A 15,770-nucleotide genomic window follows, 5' to 3' on the forward strand; every position below is an offset into this window, starting at 1 on the left:
TTCAGGATGCAGGGATTGAGGTATGGTTTGAAACGGGGGAAAGAGGGGATTAATGTTAGGATGCTTGGCTGTCTTTTGAATTTTGGTCTTCCTTGCGTACCATTGTGCAATGGACACTTGAGACAGGAGAAAGGGACAGCCAGAAACATCACAACAGAAAACATGTGGGCCTGTATCCAGCCTTTAACTAACTGGAATGCCTTGGGGTGGGGAGGCAGGCAGGAAACTGCCCAGACCCAAAATTGTGGGGGGACTACGATGGCATGGACAGATGGAGTAGCTGGGGACATGGGACTAGGGAAAGGAGAGGAGCTGTTTGCTGACAGCCAGGAGCGCAGGCCTGTGGGGTCTGTCCTTTGGTTATTTGATGAGTCACAGAGGGAATTTTAATCACTGCACTGAAAAGAAATACAATAGGTGAATGTGAAACTATAGTTGGGACAGAGGCAAATAATGATGCATGTAAAACCTTGGAACAACAGGGCTCTGGGATACAGAGATTGAGACATGGTTTGAATAGGGAAAAGGGAAGAAATAATATCAAGATGCTTGGCCGTCTCTTGAATCTTGGTTCCCCTGGCATACCACTATAAAATAGACACTGGAGGAGGAGAGAAAGGAATAGCCAGAAATACCACCATAGAAAGCTTGTTGAGTCCATCTTCTGCCTATAACTGATTGGAATATCTAAAATGGGGATACAACATGCCCAGTGAAGGAGGCTTCCTGCAGAACCTCTGCATTACACAAGACCATAGGTGGAATCCTGAACAGCATCCAGAATCTTCTGAGGGGAAAGGTCCAGTTAAAAGGACAAGCAGACCAGCCTGCAGTGACCAGAAGAACAAAAGATATGTCCTGAAAGAAAGACTGACAGGAAAAATACAAAACAATATAGGCAAGCTGACTGATTACTACAAGAACAAGCAAGTGGCTCGCCCAGGAGACATCAAGGCAAGTGGTCTGGTCTCCCTCAAGGCAAACCCCCTCCTAAGACTAAGGCTCAATGGGAATGCATGCTCTGATTGGTGACCACATTCGTCACCGATAGGGGGAAGTAAGAGAAAAACAGCAATGAAGCTGTGGGCTAAGTCCTACAACGCTTAATAGACTCCTGTGAACCCGGATGGAGACCTAGTTGGCCAGTAGTGTGCCAAGTCTAGGGGACTCTTGGACCCAGAGTCAGCAACATAGCCACAGAGGACTAGAGTGGAGAGTGAAGCCTCCAGCTGATAAGAAGAGAGGGCACATGCATAAGTACACACCCACTTGACTTGGCTTCAATGGCTGGATGATCAGTGCTCAAACAGAAGAAAGAAGAGGAAAAAAAGAATTATCTGATACAATATAATAAATTTGACACACACCTATGGAAGTAATAGCTCAAAAGAGTGAACAAATCTTCACAGAGAGGATCATTCCCACCTTCTCCACACATGGAGAGGACAGGGATGGACAACTTGGGCATTGACTACCCAGGACGGGGGCTACATAGGCAAGAAGTGACTGGCTTACAAGCTTTTAAGAGGGAACCTAGAGCCAGAGGGTGTGGAGCAAGGTAGAATCTCCACTGAATAGTATCCAATCTGTCTAGGCAGGGCTGATGAAAGGACATGCGGATAGTGAGTATCCGCGATACAACAGTGAGTAATTGTATCTTGCGATACAACAGTGAGTAATTGTTATCAGGACTGATTGTAAGGAATGGAAATGTAAAGCTGGACATTTTGGGGCAAAGGGAGGATAGTGATTAACCTTAAACAGTCTAGAAGCGGAGGTCCCTGGGGCCATGAAAGGAGAAAAGCAGAGAACGGAACCCTACCCAGAGAAGCAGTGATGCCAGGGATGGAGGTAGAGATTATGACATGGGGAGATGGAACAGTTGGAGACCTTGGACCTGGAGAGAGAGAAGGGCGGTGTGCAGATGACAGGGGGCAGGCTTATGGGATATACCCTTTGGTTGATTGATGATGCATGCAAGGGATTGTAACCATGGCAAGGAAATGGTATATGACGGGATCAACGTGAAGCTGATGCTCTCCCATGTAAACTATCACATAATTCACAATAAAGTGTTTAAAAAAAGAGCTACAGTGAATAGCGAGAAATACTGTTATCTGATGGTACATGGAGGGCATTGTAATCGTTGTAATGCAACTAGGTGTGTGATTTGTTGAATGCAAAACTGATGATCTGCCCTGTAAACTTTCACTCAATTCACAATAAAAACTTTAAAAAAAAAAGAAGATCTAATAAGTTGGTTCCAACACTTTTCATATTCCACCTGCTTCATTTAATCTTAAACATGCTCCCTCTCAGTTAAATAATTCATCCCACACAGACATAAGGTCCTGGGACATATCTATGATATTATCTTGAAGCACACTGCCATAGATGGGACAGAGGGCAGAGTCATGAATCAGTGTTAGCAAAGGTTGAAGATTACTAAAACTTGCAACATTGTTGTAATTAAAGGCCATTTATTCTTCCACTACCCATCCACCTGACTTGATGAATAATGACTCTTCAGCCTCTGGTTAGACCTGGCTAGTAGTCAAGTATTAACTAACTCTTCCTGAGACCTTCCTAGTCTATTTCCTAAAAACTTCACTCAAATAAATCAATACTGAATATCAAGATGTGGTGCAGTGAATTGTATTTCCTCTTTTCCAGATGGGTCTGGGTGGGAGAAGGTGGGAGAGTATGCTAATAGGATTAAGTGATTCAGTTTTAACAGGGTTAATTATGACTAAAAACTTGGAACTGTAATGGGGAGTTTTTCTCCATTTGTTCAGTTTTGCCATCCTGCTGTGTATAAAGCCATCTCAGAAGCAGGAACAGGGAATACCTCTACCATCAAGAAAGAGGGTCCTTTTGGACCCTGAGATCCCAGGATATTTAACCTCCTAGATCCACCGACATCAGAGAAGCAGCTGAAGCGTGTCCACAGCAGAACCAACAACCAGAGCATTAGACAGAGTGATGGATTTTCTGGCTCATGAAGCCAATAAAGCTTAGTCCTTTTGAGCTGGAGCCTTGCTTATGGATTTAAAAGACCTGGTATGGCAATATATGGTAAGTACTGGACTGCTAACCACAAGGTCAGTGGTTCAAACCCATCAACTGCTCCTTGGAAACCCTATACAAGGTTGCTATGAGTTAGAATCTACTTAACAGCACTAAACAGACACTGAAGTGAACTAGCTAAATTTGCTGGCCCATTAAACTAAAACTGAGCACTTTTTGGCTGAGGTTTATGGCAGAGTGGAGTGCCCTTTGGACATTTATTAATATTCCTAAAGAGCTTTTTAACATTGGCTGGCCAGGGCAGAGGCCAAGGACCAGCAAACATGGCTGGAATAAGGTTGTTCTGACCAAACAACTGTCTTTTGCATTTCTAGTCCTGAATTATAACCTGTTGAGTTCTGGTGTAGCACTGTGGGCTAATGCGCTGAACTGCAAAGTCGATCTGAACCGAAAGGTTGGCAGTTCAAGATGACCAGCCATTCCTTGGAAACCCTATACAGGGTGATTATGGGTTGGAACCAAGTCAATGGCACTTAACAACAACCATTTCCCTATTAAAGTACAGAATCATAAGTATGGCCTCTGAATTCTGTGTTGCCAGCCAATATAAAATGAATTATGGAGTCCAACTAAGAAGTAGAGAGTGCTCTGGGAGGAACGACTATTAAAGAACAAACATTGCAGGGTTGAGGCGTAACTGATCTCAGCCTCCTTGGGCTTGAATCGGCCTTGGGCTGATCATTAGTTTGATTGTTCTCTCTTCTTGAGAAGTCAGATGTGCCCCCAACCCCATCCTTACATAAGGGGAGGTAGGTATTGTTCACTTCTACCAGCCAGGCACACAGGTCTTATTTTATAAGCAATGGCCCAAAAGGCCAACCTCATGGTTCAAATTCACAAGCCTCTCCTCAGAAACCCTATACAGGGTCCGACTCGATGGCATGTAACAACAGCAATAATATGTAACTAACCAATGAATATGGATATTAACATTATTCCCATTTTACATATAAACATACCGAGGTGAAATGAAGCTAAGTAGGCTACCCAAGATTACAAAATTAGTAGGCATAGCAAAACTGGGATTTAAATCGGGTCAGTTTGGGCCCATGCATTTAACTACTATGCTAAATTTATGAGAAATCAAATTGTCTGAGGAGACAAGAATATTGTTTAACAAAACTTTTTATCTTTTAGATAATTTCATAAAGAAAATATTTTCCTGAATGTCCGTCTTGCTTTTTTGAACACATTAACCTTTATACGCAAAGGAAAAAAAGACAATAAAACTACTGAAATATCTTTAGATTTATGAAGGGGGGCACACATGAAGCAAGGGGTCTCCGAATGACCAATAGACAGTTTGACCCTTTATATGGGTAGTGGCTTCTTGTTGACCACTCCTGAGGCATATCTGGTGGATCCTGGTCAATGGGGACCATGGGCCCTCCAAGTACATCACTGTACTATCAGAGTCCTGGCAGGAACCAGAAAGTACATTCCAAGAGGTTTTACCAAAAACATGTTAGTAGGGTCCTGATAATCAGTAGGGATATAGGAGCACCCACTGACTAGCAACAGCAGGAAACCATCACACCTAGTCCAGTCCTAAAGTGACAGGGGAGGTAACGGGGTTCCTGAAACCTTATGAGAGAAGGCAGGCATGAGGGACTTCTGCTAAAGGAGTTCTAGCTGTTGGGGGAAATCTCAGCAAGGCACAGAGAGAATGAAGGAAACAAATACCCCAACCTCTGTTTCCTCCCACCTGGTGCCTCTCATTGGTCAACTACAACTAGAAATTTAAGGCAAGAAGCTTTCATAATATCAACTATAGAAACCATCTTCCCAGGCACAGTGAAAGGCAGAGACTGAACCCTGAGCTAAGTTAAGGCTTGGTGGGATGCCAACTGAGAAGGGTCCACGCAGTTCCCATTCTGGCCAGATCCTACAAGACCTACTGGCCCAAGAGCTGAGGTAAGAATGCTTCTCTCCAGAGAAGAAAATCTACTTTCCCCATCTGCCCAGTGGCTGACCCTGGGTGAATGTGAGGAGCTGTCAGTGAGGGCTGGATGTCACCCAAGTGTCTGTACACAGTGAACAACAAGACTAGACAATATCTGCTCTTTTGATATGGAAGCAGGAATTAGAGCGTTCATTCATGCTTTAGCAAAACCAAGGCTAGAGTTAAAGATCACACAGCTTCACGGCTCTCTTGAGAACCCTACACTTTGGCGCATCCTAATTAGGAGGACATTGTTTATTCAATATGAGGGAGGATTTATATAATAATTAGATGATGGTTTTACTTGAGCTTAGAAAGTACTTACTAGAATAAAAAATGTTTTTATCATCCCGTTTCTCTTCTCTCCTTTACATACAGCTAAATTTTTCAATGGATTTTCTATCCTTTTGATCTCCACATTCTTGCCTCCAGCTTTCACTTGAACCCACTAGGAGTAAACTTTCATTCCCACCACCTCAGTTAATATTCTTAACAAGATCACTGGTGGGCTCCACATGGAAAACCCAATCATCTGTTCTCCCTCTCCTTTTCAACTTCATTCTACCCAATCGGTCACATTCATCACTTCCTCCATTGCAAACTACGTTCTTCTCTGGCTTCCGGGACACCACTCCTCATGGTTTTTCCTCCTGTTTTCCTGGCCTAGTGAGCACAAGTTGGGCTGGTCATGTTGGGCTACCAGTTCCAGCTGCTCCATGGGAGAAAGATGGGACTTTCTGCTCCTGTAAAGATTTACAGTCTTGGAAACCCTATGCAAAGTCTCTATGAGTCGGGACCGACTCCATGGCACATAACCAACCAAGCTTTACTGAAGAGATCTTATTACTGATGTCTCAGTTATTGAGTCTGTCCTCTTTTCTAAAACTACTCCTTTTCGTGGTGCTATTGACTTGTCCTGTCTTTTAAGTATCATCTATATACTAATATGGACTACTGGTGTGGCACTGTAAGATCAGCACTGGATTGTGAACCACAAGGCCAGAAGTTCAAACCCACCAGCTGCTCCTTGGAAATCCTATACAGGGTCTCTGTGAGTTGGAACTGACTCAACAGCACCTAACAGCAACAACAAATATACCAACAGAAGGATCCCTGGTACGGATTGAGCAAACTGCAGGGTCAGCAGTTAGAATCCACCAGCAACTCCTTGGGAGAAAGATGAGGTTTTCTATTCCTGCAAAAAATTTGCAGCCTTGAAAACTATATAGGCTTTCTTTGAGTTGAAATTGACTTTACAGCATACAGCCACCACCACCATATAAATAATATGGAGCAGTACTATTCAGTGGTATCATTCTTGCTTTCCATGTGGAGAACCAAGGTTGATTTCCAGACAATGTACCTTATACACAGGCACCACCCCTCTGGCCCTGGTGGTTTGCATGTTGGTAGGATGCTGAATAGGTTTTAGAAGAGCATCCAGACCAAGAGAAACTTGGAAGAAGGCCCTGGCAATCTATTTTTGGAAAATAAATAAATAAATAAATCCGCTCCTGAAACCTCTATGGCTCACACAGTTCAGTCCCATTGTGTATGCGTTTGCCATGAGTCAGGGGATGCATGTTGATACACATCTTCATTCCAGACCTTTCTTTATAGTCCAGACTCATAGAAACAACCACCTCCTCAGTATCATGACTCAGATACTCAACGTTGACATGTACACTAGTGAAGTCTTGATTGTCCCCACAAGCTATCTTCCCACATAATTCTCCACCCAAATAAATTAGACTGTAGTAGAGTCAGCATAGCTCCTTTCCTCTCTCACAAGTGACCTCAAATCCACATTCACCATATACCCCAAGTCTGACTACATCTTGCCACTTCACCTCCATTACCCTAGTCCAGGTTGTCATCCTAACTCGCCTGGACTACTGCCAGGGTCTCATCATGCTCTGAATTCTCTCCTACTCCCAAGTCCCATTCCCTAGGCAACATTCACTCTAAACACCCATCTAAATCGTATGTCAAATCAGGGCATTTTCTTGCTCCAAAATCTAAAGTTCTTATCACTACTTAAAATTCGTAGCTACCCCTTACACCTGTTATCCTTTCCTCATGCCTTATGCAGCCACATTACCTTTCTGTTGCTTCTCCATGCACACTCCCACCTCAGGGAATTTGGATTTGATGTTTGCTCTACCTACAACCTATTCACCAGATGTTCAAATGGCTCCTTCATGTCATTTGGTATGTGCTCAAATGTCAGCTCTTTAGAGAAGCCTTCTCATCACACTACAGGACATTATACTTAATATCACTCTCTAGCTACTTGCTTTGATTCTTTTGGCTTCAAAGTGCTGGTCACTACCTAAAAGTATACTTCATATCTGTTTGATTGACTTGGTGTGATCTCTGGAATTTAAATTCTGTGATGCCAGCAGTTATATCTGATTTGTTCACTGCTACCTCAAGCACTTAAAGAGCTCTGGTAGTGTAGTGGTTACAAATCGGGCTGTGAACTGCAAGGTCAGCAGTTCGAAACTACCAGCTGTTCCCTGTGAGAAAGATGAGGCTTTCTGCTCCCATAAAGATTTACAACTTTGGAAACCCTGTAGAGGGTCGCTATGAGTCGGAACTGACTCCACAGCACATAACAACAACAACAATCTCAAGCACCTGCAACAAAGCACAACACAAAATATGTGCAGAGTAAATATATTGAATGAAAGAATTAAAGAGTAAGATGCCAGCATAAAACTCCAGTAAGTTGAATTTTATCAAAATTTAAAACAAGAATATGTACCTTTTAAATTCATACTCAGATATACTTAAAATAGGTCTAGGCTTCAAGTTTCTGTTTACCCTCTTATAAAATTGAGATGAGAGTAGTTTTTGTGCCTAGAAACATTAACATAGCAGAACGGCAACTGCTTACTGTGGGTTAATGCACTGCACTGCAAAGTCATTTGAACCGCAACGTCACTGGTTCAAGCTCACCAGCCACTTCTCAGAAACTCTATATAGGGTCACTAGGGGCCAGAGCTGACTCAACAGTACTTAATAAACATAAGGCCTACTTGCAAGGTTGTCCTTTGTCTGGTATCTGGAACCTGAGATTTGGGAGGGGCCCCACCATTCTATGGCACATATTCACTGTGCCTAAACTGTACAAACAATATGGCATATGCTTACTACTGGTTTTCCTTCTGGGAAACCTCAATTTTTGTACATACTAGACAGAGGGTGCCTTCTTGAGCAGTCTGCAATTAAAACCCTGGGCGTTGAGTCCCTAATGAACTTCCCTAGTAAACAATGTTTCATATGTTTTGTCACAACTCATGACTGGGAGAATTATATACACCCTGTGTAACTCCTCTGGGAGAGGACAATTGGAGGCTTGCTTCTGGTCTCCTCAGGGGTTGCCCCTTGTACCTTTTTCCTTTTTTCCCTTGCTGGTTTTGCTTTGTATTCCTTCACTATACTACATCAAGTGAGAAATTTAATATATATGTTGAGTTTTGTGATTTCTTCTAGCAAATCATCTAACCTGGGAGTGGTCTTAGGACCCCAAACACACCTTCTAGGGTTATTTTGAGCTGTAAGTGGGATCATGTACATTGATATTTAGCAATGTGTCATATATAGACTAACCATGGACATACAAGGGAGAAGAAATCATCTCCAAGCAGATCTTTAGATCTTCACTTTCCTATATGTGTCCCCCTGCTCCATGATGCTTAAAGGCTTAGAATCACCGGGATGTGGAAGTCTTCATTACCAACAGAGCAACGACCATTGCTAATGAGTCCTTTATATTTTCACCTTAAGTTGCTAACTCTAGTTTTGCTAGCAATGTAAAACTCTATTAAGATTTCAATTACAGTTCCGTACTCTGGTGGCATAGTGGTTATAAATCGGGCTGTGAACCGCAAGGTCAGTAGTTCGAAACTACCAGCTGCTCCATGGGAGAAAGATGAGGCTTTCTTCTCCCATAAAGATTTACAGCCTTGGAAACCCTGTACAGGGTTGCTATGAGTCGGAACCGACTCCACGGCACATAACCACAACTATCACAGAATATAGCATAGGTAGAATTCAGCTTGTTTTGCTCGCCCAACTCTATTTTTAAAACAGGAAAATCAGTTTGCTGATATTATGATGTTTCTTACCTTCACTTGAATGGCATGGCAACCATTAGAAATTTACTATTAGGAAGGAAATAGTAGCACATTTCTATTCTAGTTCAAGATATTTGGCCTAATATTTTCAGTGTTTAGTTATTGTGGTGGTGGTTAAGTGCCATCAAGTCCGTTTCAACTGTAACAACCCTGTATAGGTGGGTTTCTGAGACGTTTTAAATCTTTGCAGGAGCAAAAAGCCTCATCTCTCTCCCATGGAGCTGCTCGTGGGCTCGAACCATAGACTCTATGGTTGGCATGCAAAAGAACTCTTCACAAATGACTTTTCTGAAATAATTTCCGTCTTCTTTTGAACAATCATCATGTGTAAAGAATACTAGTGTAACCCTTGATCAAGTTATGGCTTTTAACATTTTATTTTTGTTAAATAATCCTGAGGGTAACATATAGAGCCACTTATTTTGTATAATACCCTGGATATTGAAAATCACCCAGGCCCTTAACCTTCCAGTGAGCAGCATTTGAAGTAGCAAGGTTATTAGTGATATTCAGGTCTTTGCTTGTGTATTTGATTTTTCCATGTAACCATCACTCCAAAATGTATTGGTTTAAAGCAAGCAGCATGTGCTTTACAAATAAATACTCATTTCATCTTTATTCTGTTAAACTTTATAGATGAGTATAATTATTAACCCCAGTTTCATATATGATGGTGGTTATGTGCTGTAGAGTCGATTCCGACTCATAGACACCCTGTACAGGGTTCTGAGGCTGTAAATCTTTATGGGAGCAGAAAGCCTTTCTCTTGTGAAACTGCTGGTAGTTTTAAACTGCTAATCTTGAGATTAGCAGCCCAACTCATAATCACTACATTACCAGAGCTCCTTGTTTTCATGTATACACATTTTTTCCACATAAATGTTTTGTATTTTAAGTTCACACCTGTACTAACCTGCTTATGTCTGGATAGTGCCATATACCAAACAAGTCTGTCTACAGGCTCAATGATTCGATTACAGTTTGTTCTCACTCAAGCCAGCTGTGGCTGCACTGACTGGGGTCTGGCTAAGTTGGGCTTGCCTGGGTGTCTCCACTTGCTAGTGCCACTGTAGCAAAATTACTATAGGGAGTACTTGTTTGCTCATAATTCAAGAGACTCATAATTTGGGAAATGGTTGTAGGGGAAAGTCTTCTGTTGGCTCTTATAGGGGAAATCTTTGTCTCTTCCTAGGTGATTTTCATGTATTATCTATCTTTTCCAGTTTGTGCTTGCATGTTTGTTGTGTGTCTGCGTTGTTTCTTGTATCACTCAGAAGTGTTTAGATTTAAGACACATCTATAGTGATATGGAAGGAGCTCTGGTAGCATAATGGTTATGAGTCACACTGCTAGCTTTAAGGTCAGCAGTTCGAAACTATCAGACGTTACATGGGAGAAAGATGAGGTTTTCTGCTCCCATAAAGATTTACAGCTTAAGAAACCCTATACAGGGTTGCTGTGAGTTGGAATCAACTTCACGGCACATAACCACCACCACCATAGTGATATGGCCTCATTAGCATTAAAAATAAAACTCTACTCCCAAACAGGTTTACATTCAACAAGTACAGCGGTCAGGACTCCAAAAACATATTTTGGAATCTCCCCTTCTGGAACCTAAACTGATATAGTGTCATCTACCTTAGAGATCTTCAAGACAAGTGGCAAGAACACAAAAAGGAAAGAAGAAATACACAATGCCTCCAGAATCCTGCACCCAAAACTGGTGCATTAGCTCTTGTACCTACAGCGCATCGGTTGAGTCTAAAGTCAATTTTGTTGTTAAGTGCCGTTGAGTCAGCTCCAACCCATAGCAACCCTGTATTGGGTTTCTGAGGAGCAGCTGGTAAGCTTGAACCACCGGCCTTGCAGTTCAAACCGACTTTGCGGTCCAGCGCATTAACCAACAACACTACACCAGGACTCCCTAAACAACAGTGACTTTTAACACACACACACACACACACACACACACACACACACACACAGGAACATGGCAAGCGAAAGGAAAGAGGGAATAAAAAACACTTGAATGGAAAAACTAATCACACCCTAAAAATTCAGTTTTCGTCTTTTATATCTAGTATATAGAGAGGACTGTGGGTTAATGTGCTGGATTGCAAAGTTGGTTTGAACAACAAGGTAGGTGGTTTAAGCTCACCAGCTGCTCCTTAGAAACCCTACGCAGAGTCACTGTGGGTCGAACTGACTCAGAAGGCACTTAAGAACAGCAGCCGCATAAACAGATGAAGTAACTAAAAAGGTGTAACTGTGAATGCAATTAACAGTGATTCTCCTAGGCTCTCCTGCTGGCAATATATAAAGAGCTCCCTCTTTTCTGTTTGTATTCCTTAGGTTTTTGCATCATGTTTGGAAAGAAAAAGAAAAAGATTGAAATATCTGGCCCATCCAACTTTGAACACAGGGTGCACACTGGGTTTGATCCACAAGAACAGAAATTTACCGGCCTCCCCCAGCAGTGGCACAGCCTGTTAGCAGATACAGCCAACAGGCCGAAGCCCATGGTAGACCCTTCCTGCATCACACCCATCCAACTGGCCCCCATGAAGGTATGGTGAGAATTGGTCTTTAGGTTGTCTTTAGAAACATGTCCTTATTTGATTCAGTGCACCATCTTTATGGGAAAGCAATAAAGATGCCTAAACTGTGTTTTGTTTTGTTTTTGTTTTTTAAAATCCAGTTTATGCACAATCATCCTTTGAGGATTATAAGATTCACCACTTATTGCAGCAGATTGCAACTTGTGAAAATGGGTCAGCTTTCAGAAATGAGGTGTTTGGGGTTTTTCAATCAGACACATAAAATACAATCACAAGATGGGCAATTTTATATCTACTTTAAGTAATGTTTGCTTGTCTTTAGATTGAAGAATGTTATCCATTCTTTCTGATTAATATATTAGCAATAATCTCTGATTGATCATAGCAGAAAACCTTTGGTTGTTTTGTAATTCCTCTTAGAAATTGTAAACATTTCTTTTATACAAAACTTTGAACTTCCAGATTTTGACAGTAAATGAGCTTATATATATATAGGAGGGGGCTAAAAAAAGTTTGAAGGAGAAATCCATTTATTTTTTTTCATTCAATTTTCCCAAGAGCTTTTTGAAGTCTGTGTGTGTGTGTGTGTGTGTGTGTGTGTGTAATATATAAATAATCTGTCTCTACTGCAAACACTAGAGACATTTGAAATAGAAACAAATAATTTTGAGACCTAGAATAGGACATAATTTACCATAAACAAACGGCTAGTAGATTTTTGGTAAGGAATGGCCACGCAAATAATCACATTAAATGAGAAGCAGATGTGATATGTGTCAGATACACCAAATAACTACAAAGAAAACCCCGCCATTGCAGCATCACTCCATACCTCAGAGTAAGAATTCTAGAGACCATCATGTAATTATCTAAAAACTATCTACAGGAGTTTAACCATAGTTGAAGTTTATCATGTTACCTGGAGAAAGCAGTCAATTCAAATTCTTCTCTTGCTCATTATTAGACATCTGAGCTACGTGAATACCTTATTCTATGTTAAATTATGGAATATATTTATTTAAATGCTATGGAAAACAAATGAATTCATTTTTAAAGGATACAAAAAGGGTCAGAGCTTATAAATTTTGGGGAATATCTATGTCACCTGGGTTGAATAAATTTAAAATGATATACCTTTATTCATGCATAATCTTTTTCATTCTTTTCTGATACTGAACATGTGGTTCTGCTCCTTTCAAGCAAAGGAATCTCCCATTTGAATCAGGTATTAATTGTGTTTAATATAAACTGACTCAAATTAGCAAATTCCACTAATTGGCTAATATTAGACAATATCCTATAATTGAATGTACTTTCTACCCAAGAGAACTGAAAGCTCCCCAAGAGAACTGGTGACCAAATATCTAAGAAGAGTTTGAAATTTTAAAGATTTCACTTTTTAGTTGTATTCTTTTCTTATAACCCATGTTTTTATGAAAACCCAAAAAATGGAATAGATAGTATGCACAAAGAAGTCCTGTGAAAAATAGTCAAGTAAAACTAGGGTCTATTTTCTCCCCTGGAGTTCAGTAGTCACTGGATGAGGAATCTTTCAGAAGGAGACTGTCTTAGTGTATTTGCCCAGCTAATAGCAAATGTCATGCTGCCTTGTTAAAGATTGGTATTGGTTAAGGACAGAGGATCATTTGTATTTCAGTATGGTTTTCACTTGTTCAGGTTTAAACAGGTCCTGGCCAACAGTGAAGAGAGATCCTCCCATGTTTACTGATAATCCACCACGCCCGGGGAGATTTCAGATTTAGGAAAGAATCACCGCTCACTTCTTTCATCTCCAGTATGGGCCTATGGGCTAGCTCATTATTCGTCTAGCAAAGTTTGTCAAGCCCACTGAAAGCTGAAGCTAAGTTTCCTAACATTGGAGATACTGAGCCCTGTGATTCTCCTACTCACTCTCTAACCTTGACCCACATGAGTGAGTAGCCAGTTTCCATGAAATGAAAATATTTGCTATAGAAACTTAAATGATAGCTGGGTGATGACTGGAAGTTACACAAATATCAAACCAGGCCTAGGTTTCTGCAAATTGGGACTGTAGGCACAGTTTTGCCAAAGAGGAAAATAAGATAAAGGAGTGGTCAAAGCATACTGGAAGAATTCTGATGTATTGAATCTCCTTAACAGTGAGTGAAGCTCAGCAAAGGTTTTTAACTGAAGGACTCACATAATCTGCTTTCCCATTCACTTACCATCCACCTTTGGCTTGATTCCAACCCCTCACAACGCTCCATATGGAGTTAGGATTGTTCAGACCCACAAGTTGCTCCTCAGAAACCCTATTCAAGTTTTCTATGAGTCAGAATCAACTCAATGGCACTTAACAACAATATATGCCAGGCAGTTTGGATAATCTCACTGTTTGGAAATGACTTCTCTGAACAAATCTTCCAAGTCATTTGAGATCATTTTATAAACCATACAGAATATACCTCAGAAGTTAGAACAGTCCTTTTAATAAGATGGTATGAATCAACAGACAAGACTGAGTAGATGAGGTTGTACAGACTTAGAAACATTCTTAGAAAGGTAGAATCAAATATTTTAATTTGGCTTAACTGTCCCTTAAAGAGGACAAAGAAAATGAGGGAAAACAGATCATGAATAGAAACCGCATATGGAAGAACAATATCATTGTGGAAATTATGTTGTGGAAAAGGCCAGTCCTTCATTGTTTCCTACCAGAAAGTTTCAGGCAGGCTAGTACTCAGTGGGAATCTACTACTGCAACCTACAATCTCTTGGCTTATTTTCAACTGTTCATATTCAGAACTTCGCTTAAATGGCACACCATGCTTATCAAAAACAAATCTCTTCTATGTAGACTTTAAAAATTATTATTATAAAAGTCAGTTTCTTCAATGCTAGTGTGCATCAGAACCACCTGGTAGGCTTATTAAAATACAGATTGCTAGGCTCCAGTCCCAGATACTCTGCTTCAGTCTGACTGCGGTTTCACTTCTCCCAAGTCCCAAGTGATGCTGATGCATCTGGGTCTGAGGACCACACTTTGAGAATCACTGAATATGTAGTATGAAGAAAGTTTTTCACTTAATTGATATAATCAGTACTAGTTTGTTGTTGTTGGTAAATGCTGTCGAGTCGGTTCCGACTCTCAGTGACCCTGTATAGGGTGTTTCTAAGGAGCAACTGGTGGGTTAGAACTGCTGACTTTGTAGCTCAAACCGACCTTGCAGTCCAGCACATTATCTTGCAGCACCATACCAGGACTCCAGTACAAGTTTATACTAGCAAAAATATCCAAAATTTCAGAGATTTAATCAAAAATCACAAGGTAGTTGGAACTTAAGTCAAACTTAAAGTTTATGTGTCCAAGCAGGCTGGAAAAAGGGTATGGAAGCAGCATTGTGGCATGTGACCTCCTTGGACTTCACCAGAAGAAAGAAAAATCAGACTCAACATCAGCCTAAGACTGATTCCTATGAGGCGGACATCAGACATGCCTTCACTCTCCAACCTTCTTACCAATTCTGATACCGTCTCTCCCTCCCACAACACTTTCTAAGTCTCAGCTGGGTTTGACCATTCATGGCAGTGGCCACCCCAAACTCACAGACAATACTCATGATCATGGAATTTATTAGGGAAGTTAACAGGTTACAATTCAGAATTTAAAATATTCAGGATATAGTTCTTTGGTCAGAACTGCCCCTCTCGGGCCCTTGGTGGACTCGGCCCTACTCGTGCAGTGTTAAAAAGCACCCGACATTGCTGATAAACGCTCAAAGGCCGTCTAAGCCATGGCCCAAAAATGATCAATCAGCTCTAGTTCTATGGGTCAACTAGAGCAGCTCCCCCAATTAAGTGCCTGGAGGCAACCCATTCCTAAGTAAGCTTCCTGCCCAAAGGCATACATCTTTACTTACCTTGTTCCATGGACCAAAAAGCCCATCACGTTGCCTCGTGCATTTGCTCTCAGTTCTGCTGCTGCTGCTTCTCAGCTGCGCCGCTGGGGTGACAGCTTTCTGTCCCTTGACTGGGGAAAGTCAGTGCACAGATAGC

The 15,770-nt window shown here is 41.3% G+C and overlaps 1 protein-coding gene across 1 annotated transcript in view; it reads left to right on the forward strand.

Moving 5' to 3' along the window:
• Positions 1–15,770, forward strand: part of PAK7 (p21 protein (Cdc42/Rac)-activated kinase 7) — a 522,812-nt gene that overhangs the window by 368,378 nt on the left and 138,664 nt on the right. The window contains exon 3 of the mRNA XM_006870394.1: positions 11,527–11,741. Within this exon, the coding sequence (XP_006870456.1) occupies positions 11,538–11,741 (204 nt within the window). The 5' untranslated portion in view covers positions 11,527–11,537. The remainder of the gene's footprint in view (positions 1–11,526; positions 11,742–15,770) is intronic.

This window comes from Chrysochloris asiatica, unplaced genomic scaffold (genome assembly GCF_000296735.1).
Source record: "Chrysochloris asiatica unplaced genomic scaffold, ChrAsi1.0 scaffold00141, whole genome shotgun sequence".
Lineage (NCBI taxonomy): Eukaryota > Metazoa > Chordata > Mammalia > Afrosoricida > Chrysochloridae > Chrysochloris > Chrysochloris asiatica.